Source organism: Opisthocomus hoazin, chromosome 5 (genome assembly GCF_030867145.1).
Source record: "Opisthocomus hoazin isolate bOpiHoa1 chromosome 5, bOpiHoa1.hap1, whole genome shotgun sequence".
NCBI classification, from domain to species: domain Eukaryota; kingdom Metazoa; phylum Chordata; class Aves; order Opisthocomiformes; family Opisthocomidae; genus Opisthocomus; species Opisthocomus hoazin.
This window is the reverse complement of record NC_134418.1, coordinates 11,524,268-11,550,842: the sequence shown is the minus strand read 5'-3', so window position 1 is coordinate 11,550,842 and position 26,575 is coordinate 11,524,268. Positions and strand designations below refer to the sequence as shown.

At 43.8% G+C, this 26,575-nt stretch overlaps 2 protein-coding genes across 6 annotated transcripts in view; both read right to left on the bottom strand.

The window, feature by feature from the left end:
- DOK7 (docking protein 7) overlaps window positions 1–11,555 on the bottom strand; it is a 73,912-nt gene extending 62,357 nt beyond the window's left edge. For all 3 annotated transcript variants that reach the window (XM_075420425.1, XM_075420426.1, XM_075420424.1), the window contains exons 1-4: window positions 11,350–11,555; window positions 11,161–11,206; window positions 8,403–8,633; window positions 4,411–4,611 (exon numbers count right to left, since the gene is read on the bottom strand). In XM_075420425.1, the coding sequence (XP_075276540.1) occupies window positions 4,411–4,611; window positions 8,403–8,633; window positions 11,161–11,206; window positions 11,350–11,403 (532 nt within the window). In that variant the 5' untranslated portion in view covers window positions 11,404–11,555. The remainder of the gene's footprint in view (window positions 1–4,410; window positions 4,612–8,402; window positions 8,634–11,160; window positions 11,207–11,349) is intronic.
- Window positions 11,556–14,233: 2,678 nt separating this feature from the next.
- Window positions 14,234–26,575, bottom strand: part of HGFAC (HGF activator) — a 43,462-nt gene continuing 31,120 nt past the window's right edge. For all 3 annotated transcript variants that reach the window (XM_009940915.2, XM_075420421.1, XM_075420422.1), the window contains 6 exons: window positions 25,787–25,872; window positions 24,596–24,836; window positions 21,875–22,014; window positions 19,620–19,760; window positions 18,466–18,614; window positions 14,234–15,910 (listed from right to left, as the gene is read on the bottom strand). In XM_009940915.2, the coding sequence (XP_009939217.1) occupies window positions 15,740–15,910; window positions 18,466–18,614; window positions 19,620–19,760; window positions 21,875–22,014; window positions 24,596–24,836; window positions 25,787–25,872 (928 nt within the window). In that variant the 3' untranslated portion in view covers window positions 14,234–15,739. The remainder of the gene's footprint in view (window positions 15,911–18,465; window positions 18,615–19,619; window positions 19,761–21,874; window positions 22,015–24,595; window positions 24,837–25,786; window positions 25,873–26,575) is intronic.

Below are 26,575 nucleotides of genomic sequence, written 5' to 3'. Positions count from 1 at the left end.
TCATCAACAAAATAGCAGCTATGTCTCCACCAACCAGCAAAAAGGAAGCACAGGCCTTCCTGGGTGTTGTGGGTTTTTGGAGGATGCACATCCCAAATTACAGCCAAATTGTGAGTCCTCTGTACCACGTGACCCGGAAGAAGAATGATTTTGAATGGGGCCCTGAGCAACGACAGGCATTTGAACAGATTAAACGGGAGATAGTTCATGCCGTAGCCCTTGGTCCAGTCCGGTCAGGGCAAGATGTTAAAAACGTGCTCTACACCGCAGCCGGGGAGAATGGCCCAACCTGGAGTCTCTGGCAGAAAGCACCAGGGGAGACTCGAGGTCGACCCCTGGGGTTCTGGAGCCGGGGATACAAAGGATCCGAGGCCCGCTATACTCCCACTGAAAAAGAGATTCTGGCAGCATATGAAGGCGTTCGAGCTGCTTCAGAAGTGGTCGGCACTGAAGCACAGCTCCTCCTAGCTCCACGATTGCCGGTCCTGGGTTGGATGTTCAAAGAGAGGGTCCCCTCTACGCATCATGCCACCGATGCTACGTGGAGTAAGTGGGTCGCTCTGATCACCCAGCGTGCCCGAATGGGAAACCCCAGTCGCCCAGGAATTCTGGAGGTCATCATGGACTGGCCAGAAGGCAAAGATTTTGGAGCATCGCCAGAGGAGGAGGTGACACGTGCTGAAGAGGCCCCACTGTATAACCAGCTGCCAGAAGATAAGAAACAGTATGCCCTGTTCACGGATGGGTCCTGTCGCATTGTGGGGAAGCAGCGGAGGTGGAAGGCTGCTGTATGGAGCCCTACACGACAAGTCGCGGAAACTGCCGAGGGAGAAGGTGAGTCCAGCCAGTTTGCAGAGGTGAAAGCCATCCAGCTGGCTTTAGACATTGCCAGTCGAGAGAAGTGGCCAGTGCTCTATCTTTACACCGACTCTTGGATGGTGGCCAATGCCTTGTGGGGGTGGCTGCAGCAATGGAAGAAGAACAACTGGCAGCGCAGAGGCAAACCTATCTGGGCTGCCCCATTGTGGCAAGATATTGCTGCCCGGCTAGAGCAGTTGGCTGTAAAAGTCCGTCACGTGGACGCCCACGTCCCTAAGAGTCGGGCCACTGAAGAACATCAAAACAACCACCAGGTAGATCAGGCTGCTAAGATTGAAGTGGCTCAGGTGGATCTGGACTGGCAACATAAGGGTGAACTCTTTATAGCTCGGTGGGCCCATGACACCTCGGGCCACCAAGGAAGAGACGCGACATACAGATGGGCTCGTGACCGAGGGGTGGACTTGACCATAGACACTATTGCACAGGTTATCCATGAATGTGAGACATGCGCTGCAATCAAGCAAGCCAAGCGGGTAAAGCCTCAGTGGTCTGGAGGGCGATGGCTAAAATATAAATATGGGGAGGCTTGGCAGATTGACTACATCACACTGCCACAGACCCGCCAAGGCAAGCGCTATGTGCTCACAATGGTGGAGGCCACCACCGGATGGCTGGAAACCTACCCTGTGCCCCATGCCACCGCCCGGAATACCATCCTGGGCCTGGAAAAACAAGTCCTGTGGCGACATGGCACTCCCGAAAGAATCGAGTCGGACAACGGGACTCATTTTCGCAACAGCCTCATAGACACCTGGGCCAAAGAACACGGTATTGAGTGGGTGTATCACATCCCCTACCATGCACCAGCCTCGGGAAAGATTGAACGTTACAATGGGCTGCTAAAAACCACTTTGAGGGCAATGGGGGGTGGGACTTTCAAAAATTGGGATACCCATTTAGCAAAGGCCACCTGGTTGGTTAACACCAGAGGGTCCACCAACCGGGCTGGTCCTGCCCAGTCAAAACCTCAGCGCCCAGTAGAAGGGGATAAAGTCCCTGTAGTGCACATGCGGAACATGTTAGGGAAGACGGTTTGGGTTAGTCCTGCCTCGGGCAAAGGCAAGCCCGTCCGCGGGATTGCTTTTGCTCAAGGACCTGGGTGTACCTGGTGGGTAATGCGGAAGGATGGGGAAGTCCGATGTGTACCTCATGGGGATTTAATTTTGGGCGAGAATAGTCCATAAATAAATTGTATAAAGTTAGTTGTTAAATAACCCTGTCACTGTCTGTTATCACTGTTATAATTGTTATATTTTGTACCAGTAGTAGCATAGTAAGAATTGTCCAGATTAAAGAAGGATGGACTTTTTCGATGAAAACCTAGCAGAGCACAGCGATGATGGAACTGGACCTGGTTTTCAACAACTGGCATCCAGCAACTTCATCAAGATCAACATCTCCTGCAGACTGTGGGCACGGGCTGCACCAGATACATCAGCCGTGAGCTCCGGATGCAGCAAGTGACCGCCCATCACCACACATCACCTCTCCCGCCATGGAAGACCATAACGACAGATGGAGCCTGAAGTCATGGATTAAATGAACTCAATGGACACTTTAGAGTGATGATCCATAGACTAAGGGAATGATATCTGGAGACAGGAGAAGTGATGGTGATCAACTGGACAATGGGGGACCTGGGCATGACGTAGATGGTATGGAATAAGGGGTGGATAATGTCCTGGGTTTGGCCAGGACAGGGTTAATTTTCACCAGACTCCAGGAAGGGGCACAGCCGGGGGGTGGGGGCTGACCCCACCTGGCCAAACAGAGCCCGGTATTCCATACCATGGGACGTCACGCTGGGTTCCGGTGGGGGGGGGGGGGGGGGGTGCGGCAGGAAGGCACTCGCGGCTTGGGGCGGGCGCAGCGCCGGTCCGGTTTCGGGAGAGCGGCTGTTGTACGGTTCGTGGTTGTGTTTTCTCCTTATTTGTATCGTTGTTGTTCCTGTTTTCCCTCTGTTTGCTGTTCTGTTAAACTGCCCTTATCCCGACCCACCAGTTTCTGCCTCTTTCTTTCCATTCTCCTCCGCACGCCGGTGGGGGGAGGGGCGGCCGCGTGGCGCTTTTGTTGCCGGCGGCAGCCGAAACCAAAACAAAAACACATGCTTGGAATTCACAGGTACTCCATTTGCAATCAGCTATATACTCCAGAAATCAAGACATCATTTGAAGCCCTTATTAGTAAGAAATTACTGTCTTCTTCCTTTGAGGCACCTGCATCAAGATTCAAAGGAAAAACCAAATCCAACATATCACAGTGCCGCTGCACCTCTTCCTCAATAAAAATTATAGAGGCTCTGATTCCTTAGAGAGCCTCAGGGCTACAAATTAGCCAAACAGTTAGGTCTTATATTCTCTCATTTGAGAAAATACATCGATAATTTATATAACCTGTAAATTATCTACCTAATCACTGCTAAGGTGCAGATTCAAGTTTAGCCTGGGTCAACTGCACTATCTGCAAAGGAGGGGGAAAAGGTGTCTGTGCTGACTCCCCCTTACACTCTATAACCAGTTCTCTGTCTTACAATCTAAATCACACCGCTAGGAAACAAGACACTTGTGTTGCAGTTAACTTTAGAAAACAGATTTGCTTCCCCACAGGCTATACCTATAACCCATTCCTTCAGATGCTGAAAACTCTTCTTTAACTCCAACCTCTGAACTAGGCAGGGAAGAATTTGAACCAGAATCTTTCACACTGAAAACAAGTGTCTTAAATCAGGAATCAGGATATAACAGTTGAGTCCATACTTACCACCTTCATAACTCAGCTCCATACTTCTCAACAGACAAAACAAAAACCCTTCACTCCAGTAAAAGAGTCAAAATAAATTCTTTCCCCTTCCTCCCCAAATCTTGCCAAAAGTCTCAGGGAAGAATATCTTTAGATTTGGATCAACTTTGAAACCTTCTAGTATCTTAGCTACTAGGCTACAGAAACTAGCGTCAGCTTCCTTGTTTGAGCTTTGACCCCACAAACCTCATAGTCCCAGAAAGTGGCAAAGCTACTAACAGGAAAGGGAACAGACAGAAGTTCCTGATTTTCAGGAGCTATAAGTCCTCTATGGGATTTAGACATTCACATTTACACAATGAAAGCCTTGATGCCGCCTGTAACCTCAAAGCTCCCTATCATTTTCCCCTCTGGAAACAACAAAATAATTAATCATAATTTAATAATCTAAACATTAAACCTTCTTGCTTTCTCTCTTGCATGACACAAGCCATAAAATTTCATAACCTTATTTTTGCTTTGTGTCCAATAGCAACAGTTGACTGAGTATATTCTGGAGAGCCACAGGTCAATGTTCAGTCAGGACTCCACACAGTCACATTTCTACTGAACACCAGGGTTGAAGCCTGCAGAAATCTACTCAGTAGAACAGACCCTCTGATATGAGGCTGCCTGTATGACAAAGCAGCCTGGCTGATTCTGCAAACGCCACTTTGAATCAGACTAGCATTTACATTTCTACAAAATGTTTCAAACAACTTTTAGAAGACAGGTTCCATTTATACTTACAGAAGCCGCACCTGGTACCCCCTTCAAAGATGAATCCATTTGGGACAGCTCCATACCGACGCAGATCTGAGAGCTTCCATTGCCCCATGACACTAGGAGGAAGGTCTTTTGCAAGGACGAGAATGTCATTGCAGAAATGCAGGGTAGCAGGTCCACTCTCTAGTTTAGTGCCAGGTGCTACAAAAACTTGAAATCTATGAACTATCAGATAAGGAAGAAAAAAAAATTACTACAGAAAATAGAAGTAAGATACCGTGACTTAGGTTACACAAGTCATTCTGTTTGGCTGTGGTATGTGGACCAACCCCTGCCCACACCACGAGGCTCTAGCATAAAGAATCTAAGTAGAGCCCAGACGACTCCATGTGAGTAGCTGCAAGCTCTTTACTCTCTGTTATGCCAGTTTAGGATTGGAAAAAACATATCTTGGCTTAATGCTACAAATTATTAAGTTGTAACACTACATTAGTTTATCCTGTCTTCCAGGCTGCTCCCCATCTCAAATCAGTCAGTTATCCAGCCCACACTTCGGTCATCTCTCTTCCATCCTTGCACCACTACACGGGTTTCTTTCTGTATGCTCCTCTAAACAGCCTGCGCCTCTCTTTTCCTATGTGCATGCACACACACACAACATAGTGCCCAAGGAGCCCATAAGCCACAGTTCAAAGAAGTAGGCAAGTTCTAAAGAGAGCTCTGTCACTGACTCATTTGCAACCTTTAGTAAACTGCTTCGCTCCTTCCCTAGCACTAAAATGGGGAAAATTATGTTTTCTCACCTTTGTGAATCTTTTGGGAGTTGGTGATGGTAGATGCCCAGACATTCAAAATTACTACAAAATTAAGTGACTCATAGGTAATAAACACTCTTACATGTCAGTTAATTCTTCACATTTCACAGCCTGAACTTCAAATCCCAACCCCAGTATCCCCTGTATTTAGGTCCTTACCTAAAGTAGCAGCTGCTCTAGGCTGGTCTCCCACCTTCTCCAGAGCTGTTGCATTCTGAATAATAAGCTACTGGGAGCATTTCAAGGGCTCAAATCTCACAGTGTTTCAAAGGGAGCAATTTAAGTGAGCAAGCACCTCATTCTCAAACAACTGTTTTGACCTCCACTACTTCTCTAGTTTCTTTCATCTTGTGATTAGACAAAGAAAAGAAAAATTAAAATCTGTCTAGGCACAGAGAAGAGTTAGGACTGTTACATGTCCCATCAGAGGTTTTTGGTGGAGCATTTATCAATAAGCACACAGATTTAGCTTTTGGTTATCCAAAGATCATACAAACAGCTACCTGCCTATGAAACCTACAGGGTGACTTCCAGTCTCACTTCTTACAACCACTCTTTCCTAGTTCTTGCCTATGCTTCTACAAGCATCATTAATTTCAGCTAGGTCTGAATCTTGCTTCTCATCTAAATACTTGCTATATTCTTTCTTAGTTGCCATTTTAGCTGTAAGTCAACTCCTCATCAGTGACGTGCATTTGCTAAGTTCCCTAAGGCTCCAGCAGAATTAGCCACAAAGTCATCCGAGTGAAATGTGCAAGGAGACAGAGATAGATCTAACTAACCACAGCTCTACTTACAGCTTTGCCAGTAGTGCTGCTAGGGAGCAAATCAATAGTCACAAGATGTCCCCTTTTGGGCACGCAGCTGTTACACAACCTGCTTAAACATAACTATGAAAAAGATACCAAAATCATCTTAATGAATAATGTTCAGTAAGGAATCTATAATACCATTTGAACCCCACTGCCCAGTCAACTCTGCTCAGTACTTTGCTGGCAATTAAACCATAGGAGCAGAAGCATCAGAGTTCTTTCTGCCTCAGAAATGAGGAATGGAGCACACTCTTCACACAATCAGTTGCAAGTTACAACAGCTGCTGAAAACAAAGAGCTGCAGCTTAGATTCTAGACCACTGTTGAAAAAGACAGCATATCCAAATCTGGACAAAGCCAAAGTAGAGGAAAAAACAGATCTGGACACGAATTTTTTGCCGTACGCTGCTTTCTTAGTAAACTGTAATTTTATTTTTCAAAATGCCTCACAAACCACCTACTTCTATTCTGAAAAAAAAAACAGCCTGAAAACCTGAATACACCCATGAACAAAAGGCACTATTTCAGTTCCTTATTTCCTTTAGCTAATCTTTTCCTCTTCACAGCTATTCACTGACCTGCAATATGCTAACTTCCTCAACTGAGCTCTGGACTCAAGCACCCTTCTCACACCATACCTCAACTCGCTTAATTCCACTGTTTTCTCTAATCCTGGTTCTTTTATTCCAGGAATCACTTCCACATCATCTGCTAAAAACAGAGAGAAAACACTGGGAATTCCAGTTCAAATGCCTCCACTCTGTAGTCCTCATTCAAGAACAGCATCAACTCCTTTTTTTTTTTTTTTTTTGCTTCCCAGACTCTGAGGTCATCTGTCCTTAGTCTATTTTTATCATCCAGCCACCTTACTTCCAATGCACACAAAGGCATCCTTACTACACTTTAAGAAAACACACAAGTCACCATCCTCTCTTCATAGATCTCCACTCTTTTCTGTCTAGTCAAACTAGATTCACTCTGATTTGGCTTCTTTCTTGTAAATGAACCCGCTCTAAAAGGCAAAATGCTGAACAAATTTTCTATACTCTGGTCTATCCTACTTCCCCTGAGCTTTTTTGCAATTAACATTCTACAACTTCTTGCCAGTTTGACCTATTATACTTGTTCTCTTACTTCTTCATTTCTTCACTCCACAGACACTCTCTCCCGCTCCACCTTTCCTCCCTGGCTGCATACATCTTCATCCAATAGGCTCTATTCCTACCTCACTCACATCTTTCCTTTAAAAAACTCTTTGCTGCTTCTGCGTATCCTCCTATCATGATCATAAACCTCACACCCATATTGAGATTAAATACTCTGTCCATCCCAACATTGCACCAGTGCAAGATCATGAAAACTGGATCTACTCTGTCAAATTCAGAATTCTCTTTCAGGTTTTAGGACAAGTCCATGCTGTACATAGATCCCTAATCCAGAAAAGAAATAGAACTGGAAAACAATACAGCTACATCAAAGTGTACCAACTACTCCAGCTACTCATGCCTGTACTGTGCAGAAAACCACTCTAACCTTTCCCCTTCTGCAAGGCTTCATATCTGATAGCTCCAGGTGGTACATCCACAAATCTCTCTTCTGATACTTTTACATTTTATTACTGTAAAATTCCTAGGCCATTTTTCTATGTATGTACTGCAAAGAAATGAGTCCACAAATGCAACAGATGGCAAAGCATATGTAACAAATGATTAAGATGGCTAATGTGTGTCTCCCACATACCTACCCTCCTTCCCTAGTTATGACTAAACAAACATAAGACAGATACTATGGATTACCAACATTATCACTCCTTGCTCACCACTGTACATTTTAGAGCTGCTAACCAAGAAAATAAAATAAAAGGATGTAAAAGAGTGAAGTTAGCTGCAAAGACTGTGTCTGATGACACTCCTTATTGAAGATGCCTCTTCTTGAAAGGGGACACTAGCAGCAACAAGAATTATCAATGCAACACCTAGTATGCAGCTCGGAAAACTGGGATTGAACTGTCCAAGTTCTACTCTGGACACCACTCCTCTTAATTCAGGCTCCCTCTGAATCCTGTTATCAAAATCCCCAAGTAAATTGTAGGATCAGAAGTAGAAGTCTAATCACTTTGCTTCAAAGCTACACACTTTCAGTGTCAAAAACAAAAACAAAGCTAAAAGCTCTCATAGTTAGCTGCCAGTACTGGGCAGTACTGTAATCAAAATCTATCATAAGTGATACCTGCTTTAAGATGCAAGGGGAAGACCAGTCTCTTCCCTCTCATGTGAGTGACAGTCTTTTCCTTAACTGTACTTTGTTGTTTGCGTTTTAGCTATGCTTTTCCTTGCTTTTTTTCCCTTGGAGGGAAAAAAAAAAAAAAAAGTGAGAAGACAAAGGTTACCTTCCCCCAAACTGTAGCGGATTCGTACATCCCATGCACACATTGTTTCCTTGTTCTCAAATCCCAGCATCACAACCTGAGAGAGACAGATGATTGCAAGCGTGTGGTTCAAGCCCTCATAGGAGAGCCCAGGATCCAAGCCACAGATGTCTTCTAAGGTCACGCTGCTCCTCTCCTTATGCCCTTTTGCTCGTTCAGATTTATCCTTGTACACCAGCATGAGCAAACAGTCTAAAAGAAGCAAAACCGTCAGAGATAATGAGGCAGGACAGAACATAACACATTTCTCAACACTCTACTTCAGCACAAGAGTGCTTCAGACAACTGCAGGGTCAGTCTGATGAAGTCAATGTAAGAACTCAGTCTCTTTTTCCCAGCCCACCCCCAGGTAGTTTGCAGTCCTTGTTTTCAGGGAGAGAACATTGAAGGCATGATTCAAGGGTAACCTACAGGCTCAGAAATAAGGACGTAAGCAAAAAGTCTTCACCATTTTACTTTTCAAAAACCCAGTGGTTCTTCAGATACCGTCCCAAGTCTCGAAGGGACTGACTCACTAATCCTGAGCGTTAGGAGTTACACTATGGTAGCTGTTCACATTACAAACACTGAAGACCGAGAAGCTATTGTCATCTCTATTTCCATTAGAACATACTGAACCACAAATGAAATTCTTACAGTAGTTCACAGATTACTCAACTACTAAATGGTGAGCAGACGGCACTGCCAGATTGTTAGTGTCAGCTCAGGTTTCCCAGTTAAATGTTACACAGTAGCCATTGCTAAATAATCATTATGTGCCACACCTTTTTAGAAAAACAAAAAACAAACATTTGCTTGTGTCACCACTTCTTTTTAACCCCTTCCTAGAGGTGTTTATTACACAGTAACTATGAAATGGAAGAAAGCAATTCAAGTGACACAGTCCCCCAGGAAAAGCACATTTCACAAGCCAACCCAAAGGACAAGAAAGAAGGGAGTGCCCTCTCCCACTGTTTGCATTTGTACCCAGAGCACTCCGCTTCCCTCAGGTTCCTTTCTTATCACACAGCACCCAGCTGTAAATGAAATTAATGGTCAATATCAAAGCCGCAACATCCACAGGTTGAGCTGACCTACATACCGCAGAGGAGAAAGCCCCCTGTGCGCCATTTTATGAATGTCGGGGTGTGGTGCTGCGAGCCCTGGCGAGGTGCCCTGCGGCTCTTGGCCGGGCAAATCTCCAAAGAGGCGAAAAATGACCGAAAGACTGAACCGTCTGCTAGTGAAAGCAGAGCTTTGCATGGGCTCCCAATTGTTTTCATGCACCTGTTAGCGAAAACAGCTGCAGCTACGATGTTTAAGCATTCTGCGACACACTTGTGTGTCTGAAGAAAGAACAAGTATGGTTTACAGACCAAGAAAAGCAAATCACTCGGGGCTTTTTCTGGTAAACCTGGCTAATTCAGCTAGACTGAAAAAATATTATTTTTGAGGAATAAGTTCTGACGTTATCAGTCAGTAAGTTTTCAAAGCAAGCTCCCTCATTTTCCCCTTCAAACCTGGCTTACTCGTGTTAGAAATCCAGGCCCATATCCACATGTCTAGATACCAGCTCTAGGATCAGCAGATGCCCATTCACACGGGGAAGTTTAACAGATTCAGCCAAGTTACAGGCACTGAAGGCACTAACACGTGCATAACCGTAACAACTCGGGTAACGACGAGTTCAGCCTGAAGAGCTTCAATTGCTAAGAAACCTTCTGTCTACCAACAAACAACCTAGAAGGGATGCCACGACCCATTCTGCAGCAACGCAGATTCACATTTTCTAAGCCCAGGCAAAATTCAGCCCTGGAAAAACAGACTTTTGGGCCCAGAAGTTTTCCCTGTTATGAAACGATGTGGGAAACCTGAAACCTACTTCTCCCTCTCCGGCAGTAAAACAACAACTCTGAGTAACGTTTTCAACTTCCCCTTCAGAAGCATGGAAATGATTTTTTGGTTTTTTTTAATTCAAAATGTCATTTTATTTTTAAATTGAAGTGATATTTTATGTCAAAACACTGATCAAAAATAACTACTGAGCTTACAATGCCAGCTTTTTTTACTGCCACCAATCAGCCTGAAGAAACGATAATAATTTTCAGGGGAGGGGGGAAAAAAAAAAACACCAAAAGCATTTTAAACGGGAACCAAAACCAAATAGCTGTGCCCGGAGAAGTCACTTTTCCCTGGGGTTTCAGTCACCGACCGGTGCTGAGCTGCTGAAACCCGTCGCTCCGGCGCCGGACCCAGCGCCGGGCACGGGCACCGGCCAAGGGTCTCCGCCTTGCAGCCCAGGCCCAGAACCGGGCCCTGAGGGGACGGCGAGCCCCGAACCGGCCCCGCCAGCCGCCCGCGGCCCCGAGCCGCTGAGGGCCGCCAGCCCGCGGCCGTGAGGAGACGGCGGAGCCCTGCGGCTCCTCGCCCCCGCGTTCGTGACACCGGGACACACACACACACACACACTCCGGCAGCGGCCGCCTCCTATTTCTGGCCGCCTGGTCCGCCGCCAGGCAACTTATTCTCCCCCTCCCCCGATTAAAAGATTTAAACAAAAAAAAAGAGAGTTAAGGGGAGCGCCGGGTCGAGAGGAGCCCCACCGCGGGCGGTCTCCCACGGCAGCCGAGGCGGAGAGGCCCCCCAGCCGCGTCCCCCCGCCGCCGGGCGGAGAGGGCAGGGCTGCCCCGGCGCCTGCCTCCCCCCGCTTGGGACGAGCCCCCCTCCGCCGCGCCCTTACCTGCCACCGGGGAGGGCTTGCGCAGCACCAGCCACCTGCTCTTCCACTGCAACGAGAGGCAAAGGGAGAGCGTTAGCTAGGGCCGGCGGAGGGGAGAGCGGGCTCTGTCCCCTCCTGGGGAGGGGGGCGTCGGCCGGGGACCCCCGGCCCGCCGCGGGGCCGGACCGAAGGGGCGCCGGGAGCGGGGACCTTTTTTCCATCTCTCAACTTGACGTGACCCTCCGCCACCACGGAATCCGTCATCTTCAGTCATGATTCCGGACAGCTGCTCCCGGCTCGCTGCTCCCTCCCCGCGCTCGGCCCGAGGGGTCACTTTCAAAATAGCTTTATTAGGGCCCCGCACGGGCACAGGGAGCGACGCGGGCGAGCGGCCAGCGCGGCCGGCCCTCCCCGGCGCCCCCCGCCCCACCGGGCAGCGGGACGGGCAGGGGCCCGGGCGGCTCCGGCGGGGGGAGAGAGGGGGGCCCGGGGAGCTTTTCACTGGTTTTTCATTCGTGGATTTTCTTGTGGTGTTGGGTTTTGGGGTGTTTTTTTAATTACTCTTATTAATTAATATTATTTTCTCTCCAGAGTTTTGGTAGCGGCAGGCCCGAGCCGGGGCAGCCGGAGTGGGCGACAGCCCCGCGCCGGCCGCCTCAGCGTATCGCCGCCCCCCCCAGCGCCGCCCCCCCCGCCATCCGGCTCCGGGCTTTGCGGCCGACCGCCGCGGCGGCCCTGCGGCCGGGGGCGGCGGGAAAGCCCGGACCGGAGCCCCTCCGTCCTCCGCGGAGCGGGGCCTGGCGCCGGCGGCCGGGGGGCCCCGCACCCGCGGCTTCCTTGTGACGCCCAGATTTCTCTTTACAGAACTGTAATTAGCGCTCCCTTGGCTCCCAGCAGGCGTGCAGCCAACCACCCCGGATAAAAATACTCGGCTTTTTTTTTTTTTTTTTTATTTTTGCTGTGCGAAGCAACTGTCACAAGACAACAGCCCACTTACACCAAACCCCGAGCAGCTACAATTAATAGAAGAAGATGTGTTAATGATGTCCTCAGATTTATTTCAACGAGCGATGGAGTAATTAGAGTCCATTATTCTAAAAATACTCCTACTGCATCTTATTTGGCAGTAATTAGTTCTTCAGCCTTTTTTGAACAGCACCACAGCACATTTTTATTTCAATAGCATAACAGGAGGGGGTTTTAGATGTTTGCGTTTATTTCTTCCCTCTGAATCGGTCAGTTTGCATGGAATAACATATAATTTAATAAAACCGTCTTTAAGTGTGTTTTATAATGAGTTAGGGACTTGTTTGTTCAAGTGGCTCTGCATTCTAATTCAGTTCAGAGATGTTGGGAAAAAAATATCAGATAAAATTTCACTAGTAAATTTAAGACAGATTTTCATTTTAACCAAAGCCATAAGCCCTTGAAGAGAGGAGAAGAATACAGAGGGTGAGTTTCCACGGGGTCGTGCTCAACCACAAGGCAGGAGGTAGGCGGTGTTGGAGCTCCCCATAGGAATGTGGTGATGTCAGGGGTGTGGGAGGTCAGGCAAGGACCTCTCGCTTAACCTGGACATGTCCTTGCCACTCCTAGTCTAGGTTTGTGGATTTAATACAGGCATAGTCACCATACACCAGATGCTCACATGATGAAATTTGGTTACACCAGATCAATGCAGTAACAGTGGACAAACAGGCTGCTTTGAAAGTCACAAATTCATTTTAGCGTTTGAAGCATGACAGTATCGTCTGAAGATTTGTCATTTAGACCTTTGAGAGCAGAAATAGACTGCTTCTTGCGTGAACATTCAGTGTATTTAAAAAATATATTTTATTTATTGAATTGGTATTGCTATATATTGATGTAAACAGCATACATTCTGAAAACAGGACAGCTAAAAAACTCCACAGAAATTATCAGAAACACCAGTCTAACAACTTTCCTATCAAACAGCCAGCTTCTTCAGCACAGGACAGACATGGACCTGTTGGAGCAGGGCCCGAGGAGGCCACAAAATGTATCCGAGGGCTGGAACACCTCTCCTGTGAAGAAAGGCTGAGAGAATTGGTGCTGTTCAGCCTGGAGAAGAGAAGGCTCTGGGGAGACCTTAAAGCGGCCTTCCAGTACCTGAAGCGGGGCTGCAAGAACGATGGAGAGGGACTTTTTACAAGGGCATGTAGTGATAGGACAAGGGGTAATGGCTGTAAACTACAAGAAGGTAGATTTAGATTAGATATAAGAAAGAAATTCTTCACTGTGAGGGTGTTGAGGCCCTGGCACATGTTGCCCAGAGAAGCTGTGGCTGCCCTCTTCCTGGCAGTGTTCAAGGCCAGGTTGGATGGGGCTTTGAGCAGCCTGGTCTGGTGGAAGGTGTCCCTGTCCATGGCGGGGGGGCTGGAACTAGAACCATTCTATAATTCTTTATAGCAAAAGAAGACTGAGAAAATATGTATAACACCAAACCACTAGATTAAAAGCATGCAGTGTGGATGGACATCAATTTCAAAGTGAAACTGAAGTGAAACAGAACAAATATGCCTATTGAGAATGGCATAAGCTTTGTGTGGAAACCTGTTCCCAGTGAGTCCCTTCTGAAGAAGAGTAAGTAGTTCCCTTCATGTGGATTCAGTAGTTGTCTTTCAGCAGCAGGTACAGTTAGTCTTGTTCCACAGTCGCTTTCGTTTCATGGAGTTAAGCAAGCCAAACTCATACTGCAAATGGCCAGGAAGGGGAAACCCAGGCAACAAGAGTCTGCACCTTGTTTAGGAGTCAAGACCCCAGAGGTGGATCTTAGTTTCTCAAGCTAGTGTTTACTGCTTTAGAAAAACAAACTACAGACTTTGATCTTAGTATTCAGAGTATTTATATCGTATCTAAGCTCTTACATCTGTCTACTGGAAATTTTGTGCGACACTTGCATATAACTGGGAGCACCACCAGCTGAAATGGATCTTTATGTGTAGCTTTTCAGAAGCCTTCCAGCACAGGAAAGTGTTACTTCATTTTGTACCAGCTCTCAACCCGTTAAAGAACCTACAGAGAGATTCAATTATTTAACTGGAACTTTACACATAACAGACTAAGTCCAAGAAACAGAGGATAAACATTTTTATTAAACAGTTTACATAGTTTATCTAGATTCACATTTTTATATATTTGTACTTACACAAATTCAGGTTTTGGTTATTTTTCCTTAAAAGATTTAACTGCAGAAATCATTCACTACAGCTAAGAAACCCATGCAGACACTGCCAGTACTGTAAAACAGAACACATATCTGAGTATCTAGGCACCACTTTCAAATCCTGTATCTTAAAGAATAGCTTTGCTTGAAACACTTAAGAGAATTCAGAAATGTTCACTATCAGAGAAGAAATACATTTCACATCAACACTTCCAAATGTACACATCTGACATGGCTAAAGGTTCCTTGTGTTTAAAAAAAAATTTTGTAATCTTCCATTCGTCTCTATCAGACTAAATCTTTTTTGTTGAATCATTTTCTGCCTTTTTTGCTTACACAGCTGAGTCCACAGCCTCTAAACAGCTATATATCGTAATAATTTCCTTGATTGTTCCCATAACAATTCCACAGACCATGACAGCAAACCCTGTGGTTTACGATATCACCAAACTCCTCAGGAAAATACCAAGCTTCTCCCCAAGCCGCCCAGTTTGAAAATCTGTTAACAGAAACCTCCTTTCTGAATTGTCTAAACAGTTGAACAACTTGTTGGTACAAAATCTAAGACTTTTTCAAAACACTGTCAAATTTAAGAAACGTTTAGGCATTTATCATCAAGGTGAAGTATTTCCACTGCTGTCCTCAGGGTGAGGAGCGGCTCACAGTCTGCAAAAGGTCCTAACTGCATCGGCCTGAAGTCAGATGCACTGACTTGCAACATCTTTAAGCAAGAAACTTTGTGGTCTCAAGAAGTTTTGCATTAACCTTGCTGGAAAATTGCACACCAGATTCAGCAGAGCTCTGCAGCATGTTCCTAATTTTATGTCAGGGGAACATAAAAATCTGCTTACATATTTGGTTGAATCTAAACCTCAACCCTCTGTTTTTTCCCCAGAACTGGTTTGCTGCAGTTAGCTGAGGAGCAGCGTCACCTATGTTGCTCTATTGGTGTCTCATCCTGAACTTCGAGAGATCACTTCTGACAGGGAGGGAATTTAATTTTTGGTGCTTCTCCTGTTTATTTATGTATCTCATCTGAGAATACAAGGACACTGTTGTTATGGGTTGGTTTGGGGGTTGACAGCTCCACGAGAAACTGTACAAAAACATTCAAATAACTTTTTATGTAATCCACCAAGCAGACAAAGAGTTGTAGATTTTGGTAGACTCTCTCAACATGTTTGCTTTATTAAGCCAAATACAGACAATGCCATACGCTGAGCTATCCACAGCCCTAAATTTCTAGATCAAGCATGCTGACATCAGGTGGTTTAGGCCTACTTTTGGTGGTCTGGTTTGTAATTGCTACGAATTACCATGACAGTGTTCATACCAACTTAGAATAAAATATGCCGCTTTAATAAAACAGAAAGACTTCTGAACTCTGCTTCAAATGTTAGCATGCTTAAATCTTCAGCTACTTTTTCGGGGGGCTATTTTCTCATTAATCCAGTTTACATAGTTTGTCATTCGTGTATATACTCCAGGTTTGTTGACTCTGCCACAGCCGTCTCCCCAGCTGATAATTCCATAGAGGTAAGAGACTTCATCTTTCTCACAGGCCAGAGGTCCACCAGAATCTCCCTGTGTTGAAAGTAAGGAAAGATTATCTAATTTTATAGAAAGCAGTCAGAAAAAAGATCAGTTTGGGAAAGTCCTAAATTCAGATTTTTTGCATGTGAGATTTAAACAAAAAAAAAGTAATATGGAAGCAGTGGTTGGATGGAGCTCTGAGCAACCTGGTCTAGTGGAAGTTGTCCCTGCTCACGGCAGGGGGATTGGAACTAGATGATCTTTAAGGTCCCTTCCAACCCAAACCATTCTATGATTCTATGACTCTCTAGTCATACGCACCTCTAATATGATGGTGAGGTTTTTTAATTCCACATTGCACGGAAGTATGGAAATATCAGATTTTGTTTAAAAAAATGAAATTCTTTTAGATCCAGACACCTGCTGAAGAGCACAGTTGATTTGGGTCACTTCCAATGGGAGCAAGCAAGTCTTTGAGGCTTGCACGACGTTGTAAGACGGCCTCTGCACAGGCGGATTACACAAGGCAGAGAATATTTGGAGAGTTTCTCAATGCAGTTTACTGCAACCACCAGAGATCATGGAAGTTCTCAAAGAAAGGTGTTGCACACATACAGACTTTTCCATATGACTGTGGGATGCTATAATTTTATGTGGCGTATGGGGTGTTTGCCTCTGTTGAATTTGATGCTACTGAGCATTTACCCTCTTACTAAAACCATAAACCAAAAATAAGACCAAACTAATGTCTGATGACAGACTACAAGGAGGTTTAATTTGGAACATTTCATTTTATTTAAAATCTTGCAAGCATTCGGGAAAGGGTTTTTTATTATTATTACTCTTAGACTGACTTTCTGCAGAAACAAAAATGTTAGAAATTAAAAGAAAAATGTGACTTAACCAGTACTGGTGAAAGATGCCATGACTCTAGTTAATTAAGACTAAGGAGAAATATACTTTTCCTATTTAAAAAGAAAATCCCTTGAGGGCAAAGTAGGTAGGAAAATTGTGCTTCCTTTGTACTTGGAAATTTCTGTGATAAATGAGGGACATGAAGGGAAGTCTGGTATCTGAAATCAATTTCCTCCTCATAACTTTGGTATCAGTGCACTGATTAAAAAAAATAATAATTTCCAAGAAAATCTTTAAAAATTAATCAAGCAGAACATATCATCTACTTGTTTTTTCTTGATCTTGAAATATTTTTATACACAGCAGATGGTTTGTAGTTTCATTTCCTAAGCGTACACAGAAAACTCAGAGGTCAGCCACTTTCGTTGTGAAATTAAGAGGTCTACACTATTTCTCCTTAGACCACGCTACAAGTCTACTAACAGGAAAAAAAATGAATTATTGATTCACTGATAATGTTTTCAGTTCATGAACACTGTTCTTCAGCAACATCTGTGACTCCAAATCACTGTTTCTCAGACTTTGCAGCTCTCCGGAGCGCCTGTCTTTGTGCAGCTCCTCTCTCCTTCCATCCAGTTTCTTCTTTCTCCCTGTCATTCCTGATCAACTCTGGCGTTCCACGGCAGGGAGTAAGAACGAGCTAGAATGCTGCGTCTTGTATTTGCACTTGCTGGGTAAGTCAAGGAAAACTGAGCGAGCGAGGTAGTTTCTAGTTCTTTGGCTGGTACGAACGCTTGCAGCCAACAAGTACCATCAGTTCTCAGCCCTGGCTTAGAAACACTGAGCCACTGCCAGCTGCTGCCATTTCATTCTTGACACCTTTCTTTGGACACTTTTGTGATCACTATAGGGGTTCCAGCATGCAGAAGACATTATATTATTTGCTTTACTTAATCTCACTGCCAACTACTAGCTGTTTGCTGCCTGATCCCAAATTTATGTTAATAGAGCATAACTCTCCTCCTTCAAAATGAACTGAAGATAAAATCTGAAGGTTTAGCTAAGGAATAATCTGATCCTTCATTTAAAAAACAGTCTCAACTATCACCAAAACAATTCTGCACCCTCATTCAGAGCCAGAGTGTGACATAACTCAAAAAGAGATGCAAAGTAGTAAGAGCATGAGGTCATTCCATGAGGGACTGAAGTCATGAAACACAGCTTCCAATTGACTGATACTCTACATCATTAAATCCCATCCACTATAGTAACCTCAGCTCCTTCCTCCTCCAAACCTCCCCATGGCTCCCAACCTCCTGCCCAGATGTCCTTGTTTCTATTCGGGCAAGAGGCGGCAACTCAGCGATTTGGCTCCATGCCGGCATGTGCTGGCCGGCCTGCCAGTGCACCCCTGCCAGCGGGCCAGCAAACCGCTGCCATCGCGCCGAAAGCTCAGCCAGGAGTTAAAGAAGTGACTCACCCTCCAGTGCATAGCCACTGCCTTTCATGAAGCTAGGAGGGAATAAAATACCCTGAAGGTTTTTTGCCCTTCGGTAGAACTTAATTGACCTTGAACAGATCAAAAAATGAAGGTGGAAGCAGAGAGTGCAGTCACAGAAGTTTCTTTTCTTTAGGAACATTTCCTCTCTTTAGGAACACCATAATGTCAAAAGTAAGCACTGTAACACTGCAACATTTCTGGAGATAATATATATTTATATTCTCTGCCTAGAAATAACTCACAACATTACCTGACAAGCATCAGATCTGCTATCAAGGTAGCCAGCACAGAACATATTTTCAGTGATTTCTGTTCCATAAATTTCAGGGCTTCTGCACTTCTCCTCAGGAATAATTGGAGTCAGTGCTTCTTGCAGGACATTTGAATAACCAGATATATCTTAAAAAAAATCCCAGAGAGGAAAAGAAATTTTATAGAATGTGAAGAGTGTAACATTGAAATACATGCACATTACAACATATACACACTTAACACCTCTCAGTCATATTTGTGTTGTGGATCTTTTTAAAAGATAATAATTTTTCTAGTGATCAGATCAGTTTCTGCTCCTCCAGTCAGACTCCATGCCTTTTAAAATAACAGTATGCTATGTCCAGACATTAATCCAGTTTGGGTTCTCTCATTTCCTAGAGACTCAGGAACACTTCCCCAGTACTCCTGTCCTCTCCTCTTTCCTGATGTAATATTAAATCATTAATTTATGAAAGGCTCCATTACCTCTTTTCACCTTTAGACTACACATGTAGACCAGGACAACATTCTCTTATGCTAAATCTCTTACAAAAATGAGGCAGCCAACTCCCCCATCCTTCTCATCTACCTGCATAGCTCTCTGCTATCTCCACATCAAAGCAGCATGGCCAAGCCTCATAATCCTGAAATTTGTCATCTGAAAGGATGCACTTCTTAGCCCAAAGTCTATCTGGCTCTCTCCTACAGATGTTTTCAACATTTCTTGCTGGTGAAAGTAAACATTTCCTCCATCACAGACAAGTAAATTGTGTTCGATTTGCAGTCTTTGATACCTACCTTGAGAAATCAGGGGTAGGATTCACTCCACTAAGGTGTCAAGTTCTTGTCACCTACAACTAAGCTACTTGCTCCCCTCCCTGTCCACAGAGATCTAGCTAGCTCACAGCTCATCTTATCATAAAAACAGAGGAAAACATTTGGTCAAGGGACCACACTCCAAATTCCAAGGACTATAAAGGAAGTTCAGGATGATTATTTCAGATGTAAATGTTGTAAACATCTAAAAGCAGGCAAAAAGAATCCCACAAGAAGTCCCTTGGAAAATATTTTACCAAACTAACATATACTTGAGTATTATGTTTTAATTATAATCAGGTTTTTTCTACAGATACCAATTCTCATTTTACTCACTCTCATGCTTGTGTCCCCATCCACAAATCTGACATTTGAACTGATCAGAGAAAATGGTGTCACTTTCCGGCAAGCAGATGGGCTGAACAAACTGGGACTTGACGGCACAACGTTGGCCATTCTTCTTCAGCTTAATCAAAGCTGCAGAAAAGAAAATATAGGAGGAGTAAAATGACTGTTCCCTTTCTTTAATGGGATTGGCAGCAATGGGTCTCAGATACACCTTTAATTGTCCCCTAAGCCTCTCTTAATTAAGATATTTCAATCAAAGACAGACAGACTCATCTCAACAGCACCTGATTTCACAGCAAATTGAAGGCTGAAACATTCAGCTACTCCCCTTGTGGGAATACTTTTTTTATGCTCCGCTCACTGAGCAGATTTTTCCTCACTGCCTTTGTAGAGAAGAGGGAAGATGGAAAATATGTATGTCTCCTCCCACCTTAAAGTTAAATAACAGTGACATATCCACAACTTTCATCTGAAATAAGTGGGATGTGCAAGTGCTCACTGCTTCTGAAAGTCTGGCCACCTGCCTAATTCCAGTTTGATTATAAAAATTAATTGCTGCAAGAGCTGGTGTATTTTGCTCTCTGTGTTATCACTGAGTTCAGCAAAATTCAAGATCTTGAAAACTGAGGAAAAAACCCAGGATATTTCAATACCAAGCTTCTGAAAGATACAAAGAATTACACAACCTACACAACCCTTACTATTCCCTCATGGGGCTGAAAACAGTGTAAATAGAGCTGTGCAGAATCATGAGTTTGATACTGACAGAAGATGTCAAAAGTAGCAAAAACTGTAGCAATCCCCCTGTCTTTCACTGTAGAGCAACAGAGTGGGCTTTGTGCTTGGTGTAACAAGGGCAGCTTGTTGGGTTTGGACACACTACTCAAAGAGGACAGAGCTGAGGTAACACGGACGCACCTATAAAAGCTTCACATCAAGCTTTTGGAAGCTTCAGGTTTTCTGAGCACAGCTGCGTGGAAAGCAAGAGATCCCGCTGGATAGTCTGCTTTCTCTACTGACTACTTTTTTTGGCTTTTGCGGAACACATAAAGAGCATCTCGCAGGCTGAGAAGCCCACACAAACCGCTCTCCAACGCTCAGCAGCTTGCTCTTCCTCGCCTTCCTCCTCTTCCCCACCAACTCCACATGTTTCTGAATCCCCCCAGACTTCCAGCAATCACTCTTGTGGTAGTTTGTTTCCTTCAGAAAAGTGTTTTCAGCAGGAAATAACTCTTCTGTTGCATCGGTAGAAATCACCAACCGGGCAGAACATGCACCGACATCTTCCCCCTCCCCTGGTTTCTGTCTGCTTGTTTGCTTGCAGTGGGGCAAGTCTTAGGAACTGCATGCTCAGCTGACCGCAGATTTGGACACTGCACATCAGTGAGGCATGCCAAATTTCAGGGTAATTCATAAAATTACGAGATCTTAAAGTGCCAATGGTGGTTTACACCAGGATATTTCAGAGCAGAGTAATACCCCAAATCCAGTTTGCCTCCTGGTACGTTGTGACAGAGCTCCCACCAACACAGAATCTGAATGGGGTTTTTCACATAGTCAAAAATATTTATCATCTGGGAGCCAAAAAGCCAGTACATGCCTGACCTAAAATATCCCCGATGCCAAGCTGTTACACAGTCTCATAGACAAAGCACTCCACAGCTTGGTACTCCAGAGTGAGGTGCCGCCTTCCACAGGAACAGATCAGAAAAAGAGGAGCTCCTGTTCCATTGTCATTCTGACTCATATTATGAGGTCAATCAGCAGGGCATTTAACTTTTGACTGATATTTCAATCTATCTCAGTGTAAAAAATGATCCTTAATAACAGATTTTCAGAGCAGATGGGGCTATTATGTTCATCTAGTCAGATCCTCTATACAATACAGACAATAGAATTTTACCAAGTAATTCCTGCATCAAGCCCACAGTTTCTCCTTCAGTGGAAAAAATGCCTAATCCCACAAAGACTTCAAGTTATGATGAATCTGCCATACATCTAGGTAAATTGCTCCAAAGGCTAATTATCATAATTATTTAAAATTTGCAATGTATTTCTTATCTGAGTTTGTCTAGTTTTCAGATGCTGTTATAACTCTGGTAGAACTAAGAACCCTCTGTGCTCAAAAGCCTCTCCTAATGCCTATAAATTTTCCACTATGAAAGCAGTTTTTGACATATCATCAAAACTTGAAACTAAGTTGAGAAAACAGAAAATAAAACTGTAAGAACAAAACCACTCACCAATGTCATGATCAGTAGGGTTGAACACTGAATACTGAGGATGCAATATGTATTTTTCTATTTCAAATGTTTGTGTTACGTCCGTTGTTTTATTAAATATGTGCTGACCCAGAACTACCGTAATAGTGGACGTTAGTGGACTGTAATACAAAAGACAGAACAAGCAATTCTGTGATTAGCAGGTCAAACCAAACCTAATTTCCAATAGCTGTGTGTCCCACGAACTGTATATAACCTCAGCTCCCCACCACATCCACTATTTACCATCTCATAATGCCTTGACCTGTTTCCCAGGCTTCCTACCTACTGTGGGCCAGGGAAAAGAAGACTGATGCTACAGCGAGCCCCAGGCTCTGTGGGTCCTGATTAGCCTAATTAAAGGCTGCTGATCCTTAACAGAAATAAAAAGAAAGCACAGGCACTGCTGGCCAGCTGCTGTCTGGCTAACATGTTCATGGACTGCAAGCACTTCTTGCTCTGGAAACTTAACTGAGTCAACTTCAACCAGACTTTGCCAATGAGTACAAAAATTACTGAGGAAGAAGTGAGGGACCAAAAGACGAGTCAGTAGTGGATATCTCCTTTCTCTGCGAAACCAGGCTCTTAAAATATTACTGGCGTGGATCAAGATTTCAAAGGTGCTGTCAGACAAACAACTCAGGAACATCTGGGTAGCTTCCACTTAAGAGCTATCACCACTTCTGCTCTGAGATTAGATTGATCTCTGTTAAATCTGTTGTCTAGAGCCAAAAGCACCTTAGTGGAGGAAGGTCCCAAGAGCACACTGATCTAATGGGAAAAACCACACTCAGAGGAGAATACAGTTTTTGTAATTCACATCAACTTTTTCAGCCATTGATTGTTTACTTTAAAAAAAACATGGTTCTCTCATAGCCAGTGTTCTAGGACAGACAACTAATAAGAACCAGTGCAACAGCTGGGAAGAAAGGGACACTTGGGAATAATCAGGAAGTGTTTGGAAAGACAATAGATTCTCTAGCTTTGAAAGCAATGGAATTAAAATTTCATGCTTGCTTTAAAACCAATTTGATCTGTGCATGCGTGAGTCTACAATGAATTTAGTTCACACGTCTCTTCAACTTCAGAGCGCTCGTGTGTTCTGTTATCCAATACAGGAGTAGAAAATATCTGCTGTCAGGCATCACACATGGATGCAGAGTGGTCAACATCACTGCAGTTTCCCCAGGTGTGCTTCTGTGGATCAGTAGCGCCCATCAGCTACAAAAGCACTGTGGAGTATTCTCCAGTACCAAGCATGAAGCAATGATGAACAGTGATGTACTCAGATGAGAGGGATTCTGGCTAATTACAATGCAGAGAGCCGGCAGCTACCCTGCAACAAGAACTATGCTTATAATTAATGAAGCAAAGCACAAAGTTTATCTTTCTGTGACTGGAAAACAAGAAGACAAGAAAATACTCTTTGATCAATACGTAAGGCTAGGATTTTCTCAGTGTTCTTGCAGTGTTAAAGCAACTCCTTTGAAAATCAGATTTTGGGCCTGTAAAACAGAGTGGAAGTTTGCTTTCTGTGACAGTATTTAGGATAGATTTTAAAGGCACTGAATGGTTCTACTATGGCTTACAGGTGGTTCATTTGGGAAAACAAAACACAAGGGGTTACAGGAAAAAAAAAGAAAGGTTAGCTGCACAGGTATCTATTGTCGCCTAGCGGAAAACAGTTGAAATTGTAGCTAACTCAGAGGTACTCAACATATGGAAGACTGCGAATTACAATGCGGCAATTATGGAAAATCTGTATGTACCAAACCACCAGCTGGAAGTGGGTGGAAATGTCCTGAATAGCTGCCAAAGTTAGTAGCTATTTCACAACATTTGAAAAACAAATGCTTTGTGGCTTGAGCAGCAAATGCTTCAGTGCAGCATTCACAACGGTATTATTAGCTCTACAAGCTATCAGCGTATGTATTCTGGCACGGGGCTTTCTGTTTCTCTTGGCTTCTTTACTATGCAAAGGAACAATGGGCATGAAATGATGTAATATTTCTCCCGTCAGTGTGATTAAACTGAAAGCAGCAAAAGTGTTCAGCATTTGCAGAATATGAAATATTTAGAATAAAGTAAGAACATTCTATAGTCAATATTTTCTCCAGTGGCCCATAGCTGGAGGACAAAAAAACTCCAAAACCCCAAGACACCTCTCAAGGAAATCAGCCTCAAAAATTTAACAGTTTGGTTCTTCTCTTTGGCTTTTTGTAAAGCTCAGCCCACTCTATTTGTGTCAACCAACAGTAATTTATTGTCTCTAATAAATCCTCGCTTGGCTGCCTCAGCTTTTTTGAATAAAACACAGCAGTGAGTATAGTCATCTCTGTTACATCTCAAAGCAGGCATAAATGTTCAAAATGGTAACTGGGAAGCAGATAAATACTGATATGCCTGCACATGCAAGCTCCCATTCTATGCCCGGCTCAGCACTGCCTTATTCTTTCACTGAGGTCATTTAGCATCTTTGAGACTTCTTAAGGAACAAGATAAGGGCTTATGAGATGATAGGACTCCGGGCTATTTGTTAGCTTGTGAACGGCATTCAAATTGCCAGAAACTCCTTCTGAAACATCAGCTTTTTATAATCTCGTCTTCTTTCGTACTCATTTCAGTTCAAGTTTGTTGTGAGTCACAGCAGACGGTGACCATGAGGAGGAGAGGGCCTATTGTCAAACTAACTGGGGAATTTACCTGTTAGCAAAGCAGTGTGCTGCCGACACAACCCAGCAAGTCTGAATAAGGCTTCCACCGCAGAAACTGTCTCCAATATAAATAGCTGCTGTCCAGGGATGAGATCCAGGCAGAGATAAAGATCCCCCAACAATCCTAGGTCTCACAAAACTTCTTTTTTTGTGTCTTCTCCCACACGGTCTTCTGGTAACCACAGAACTGTCTTCTTTGTCTGGAACTGATGGCCTCCTTTCCCTGCTTGCTGAGATATAAAGGAATATGATGTCAGATATAAATGCTTGTGATTTCTCAGAATTGGAACTTTTATAGGAGTCTTTAAAAGAAAAGTTTGTTAAATTATCATAAACATTCACATACAACTCAGTCTCCTTCAGTTCCTCAGGAGACCTGCAAGACTGAAAGCTATGCCCGTTCCCAACACTGGCTACACATGTCCTAGTGTAAATTAAATCCACCTGTGACTATTCCTGGACACTGTTTCATTTACCAGTACAAATATAACCTTCTCTACCAGAGGAGGCACAACAAAATGCATGATACATCACACTTTTATTTTTGGATTCTGGACCAAGTTTTGCTGTTCCAATAGCAAGGACTGGGACACTTATGTTAATGTCATCTATCAAATGCATTAGAACCATAAAGGGGAAATAAAAGGACCACTTTATAAACTGACTTTTCAGATTACAACTCTGTTCTAAGGGTCAGCTTCAGTATTAACAACAGTTAAGTATTAATTTAGCAGAAGAACAGGATCTTTAGCTTAGATATTAAATACTATGTCTTACACATCTTCAGGATCCCGTAATCTAATTGCTCACAGAGGCCCACTCTCTTCTCTGGGCCCGTAATTCCCTGAGTGATGATAATTTGTACCAAAGCATCAATCATTTCTGACGCCTTGCATGTTCTAGTGGAAAATTTTATTATATTGGGATGATTTTGACTGAAAGCAGTAGTTTGACACTGCTGTAATACAGTATTTCAGGGCAAAAATCATGGATTTTATCACAACTCAAAAAAATGCAAAAGAAGCTAGTTGTTGTCATTTGATTTACTGCAAACAGTAAAAGACTCAACACTCTTGGGAACAGTAGAACATTCAAAATTACACAGTGAAAGCTTGTCCTAGTATCAATAAATCCTTCTTCATTCATTCATAACATGGATTTAAAGAGAGTCTTTACATACCACAAGATGGAACATCACAATACTCCCAAGACAAACTGTTGTCCTTCATGATGTAACACCATGGCTTCTCATCATCATCTGGATTTCTAATTAATTCAGGGGGAGAGTGAATTACAAGCATTAACCACAGTGTTGTTCCAAGCTCCCCAGAGGTTTTCTGCTTTTTCCTCTTGCACCGTGCAGAGGACAGAGAGGACGCTCAGGTTTTGAGCCATCTGACCAAGCGCTGAAGCACCTGCTAACCCCTACATGGGTGAGCAGCCTTTCAGCAGCATCTTCATGCTTAAAGCTAACCAAGTCTAAGGTTCTCTGGGACCTGAAATACAGATACATGAGTAAGCACCTGTAAAATTTGCCTACAATTATTTGGATGCATGAACATGTTCACATGGTTTAAATACAACCTACACTGAAGCAGTTTAAAAGATATCAGCTCAGCTATTTTCAGAATGAAATCCCATGGGAGAGATTCCTTTTTTCAGATGATTTTTTTTAAGCAAGGAAATTCCAACACAGGTAGATTTTTAGAAAATCCAAAACAAAAATAGCTAGCTAAAATGAATTTGAGAAGATCAGGTTCACATTCCCTGGAGAGTCTAAGGAGATGAAAGACTACCTCAAGAAAATATTGTTTTCCTCAGAAAGGGAAAAAAAATAGAATACCAGACACAGTTTAGCCTCTTTTTTACCTTGGTGTTAAACAGGTTTTGGTTTGACTCCATTAGAGTTTCTCCATGTTACAGTCTAATCTTCTTTGTCACTGCCATCTAAGTAACCAGAAATTTGCCC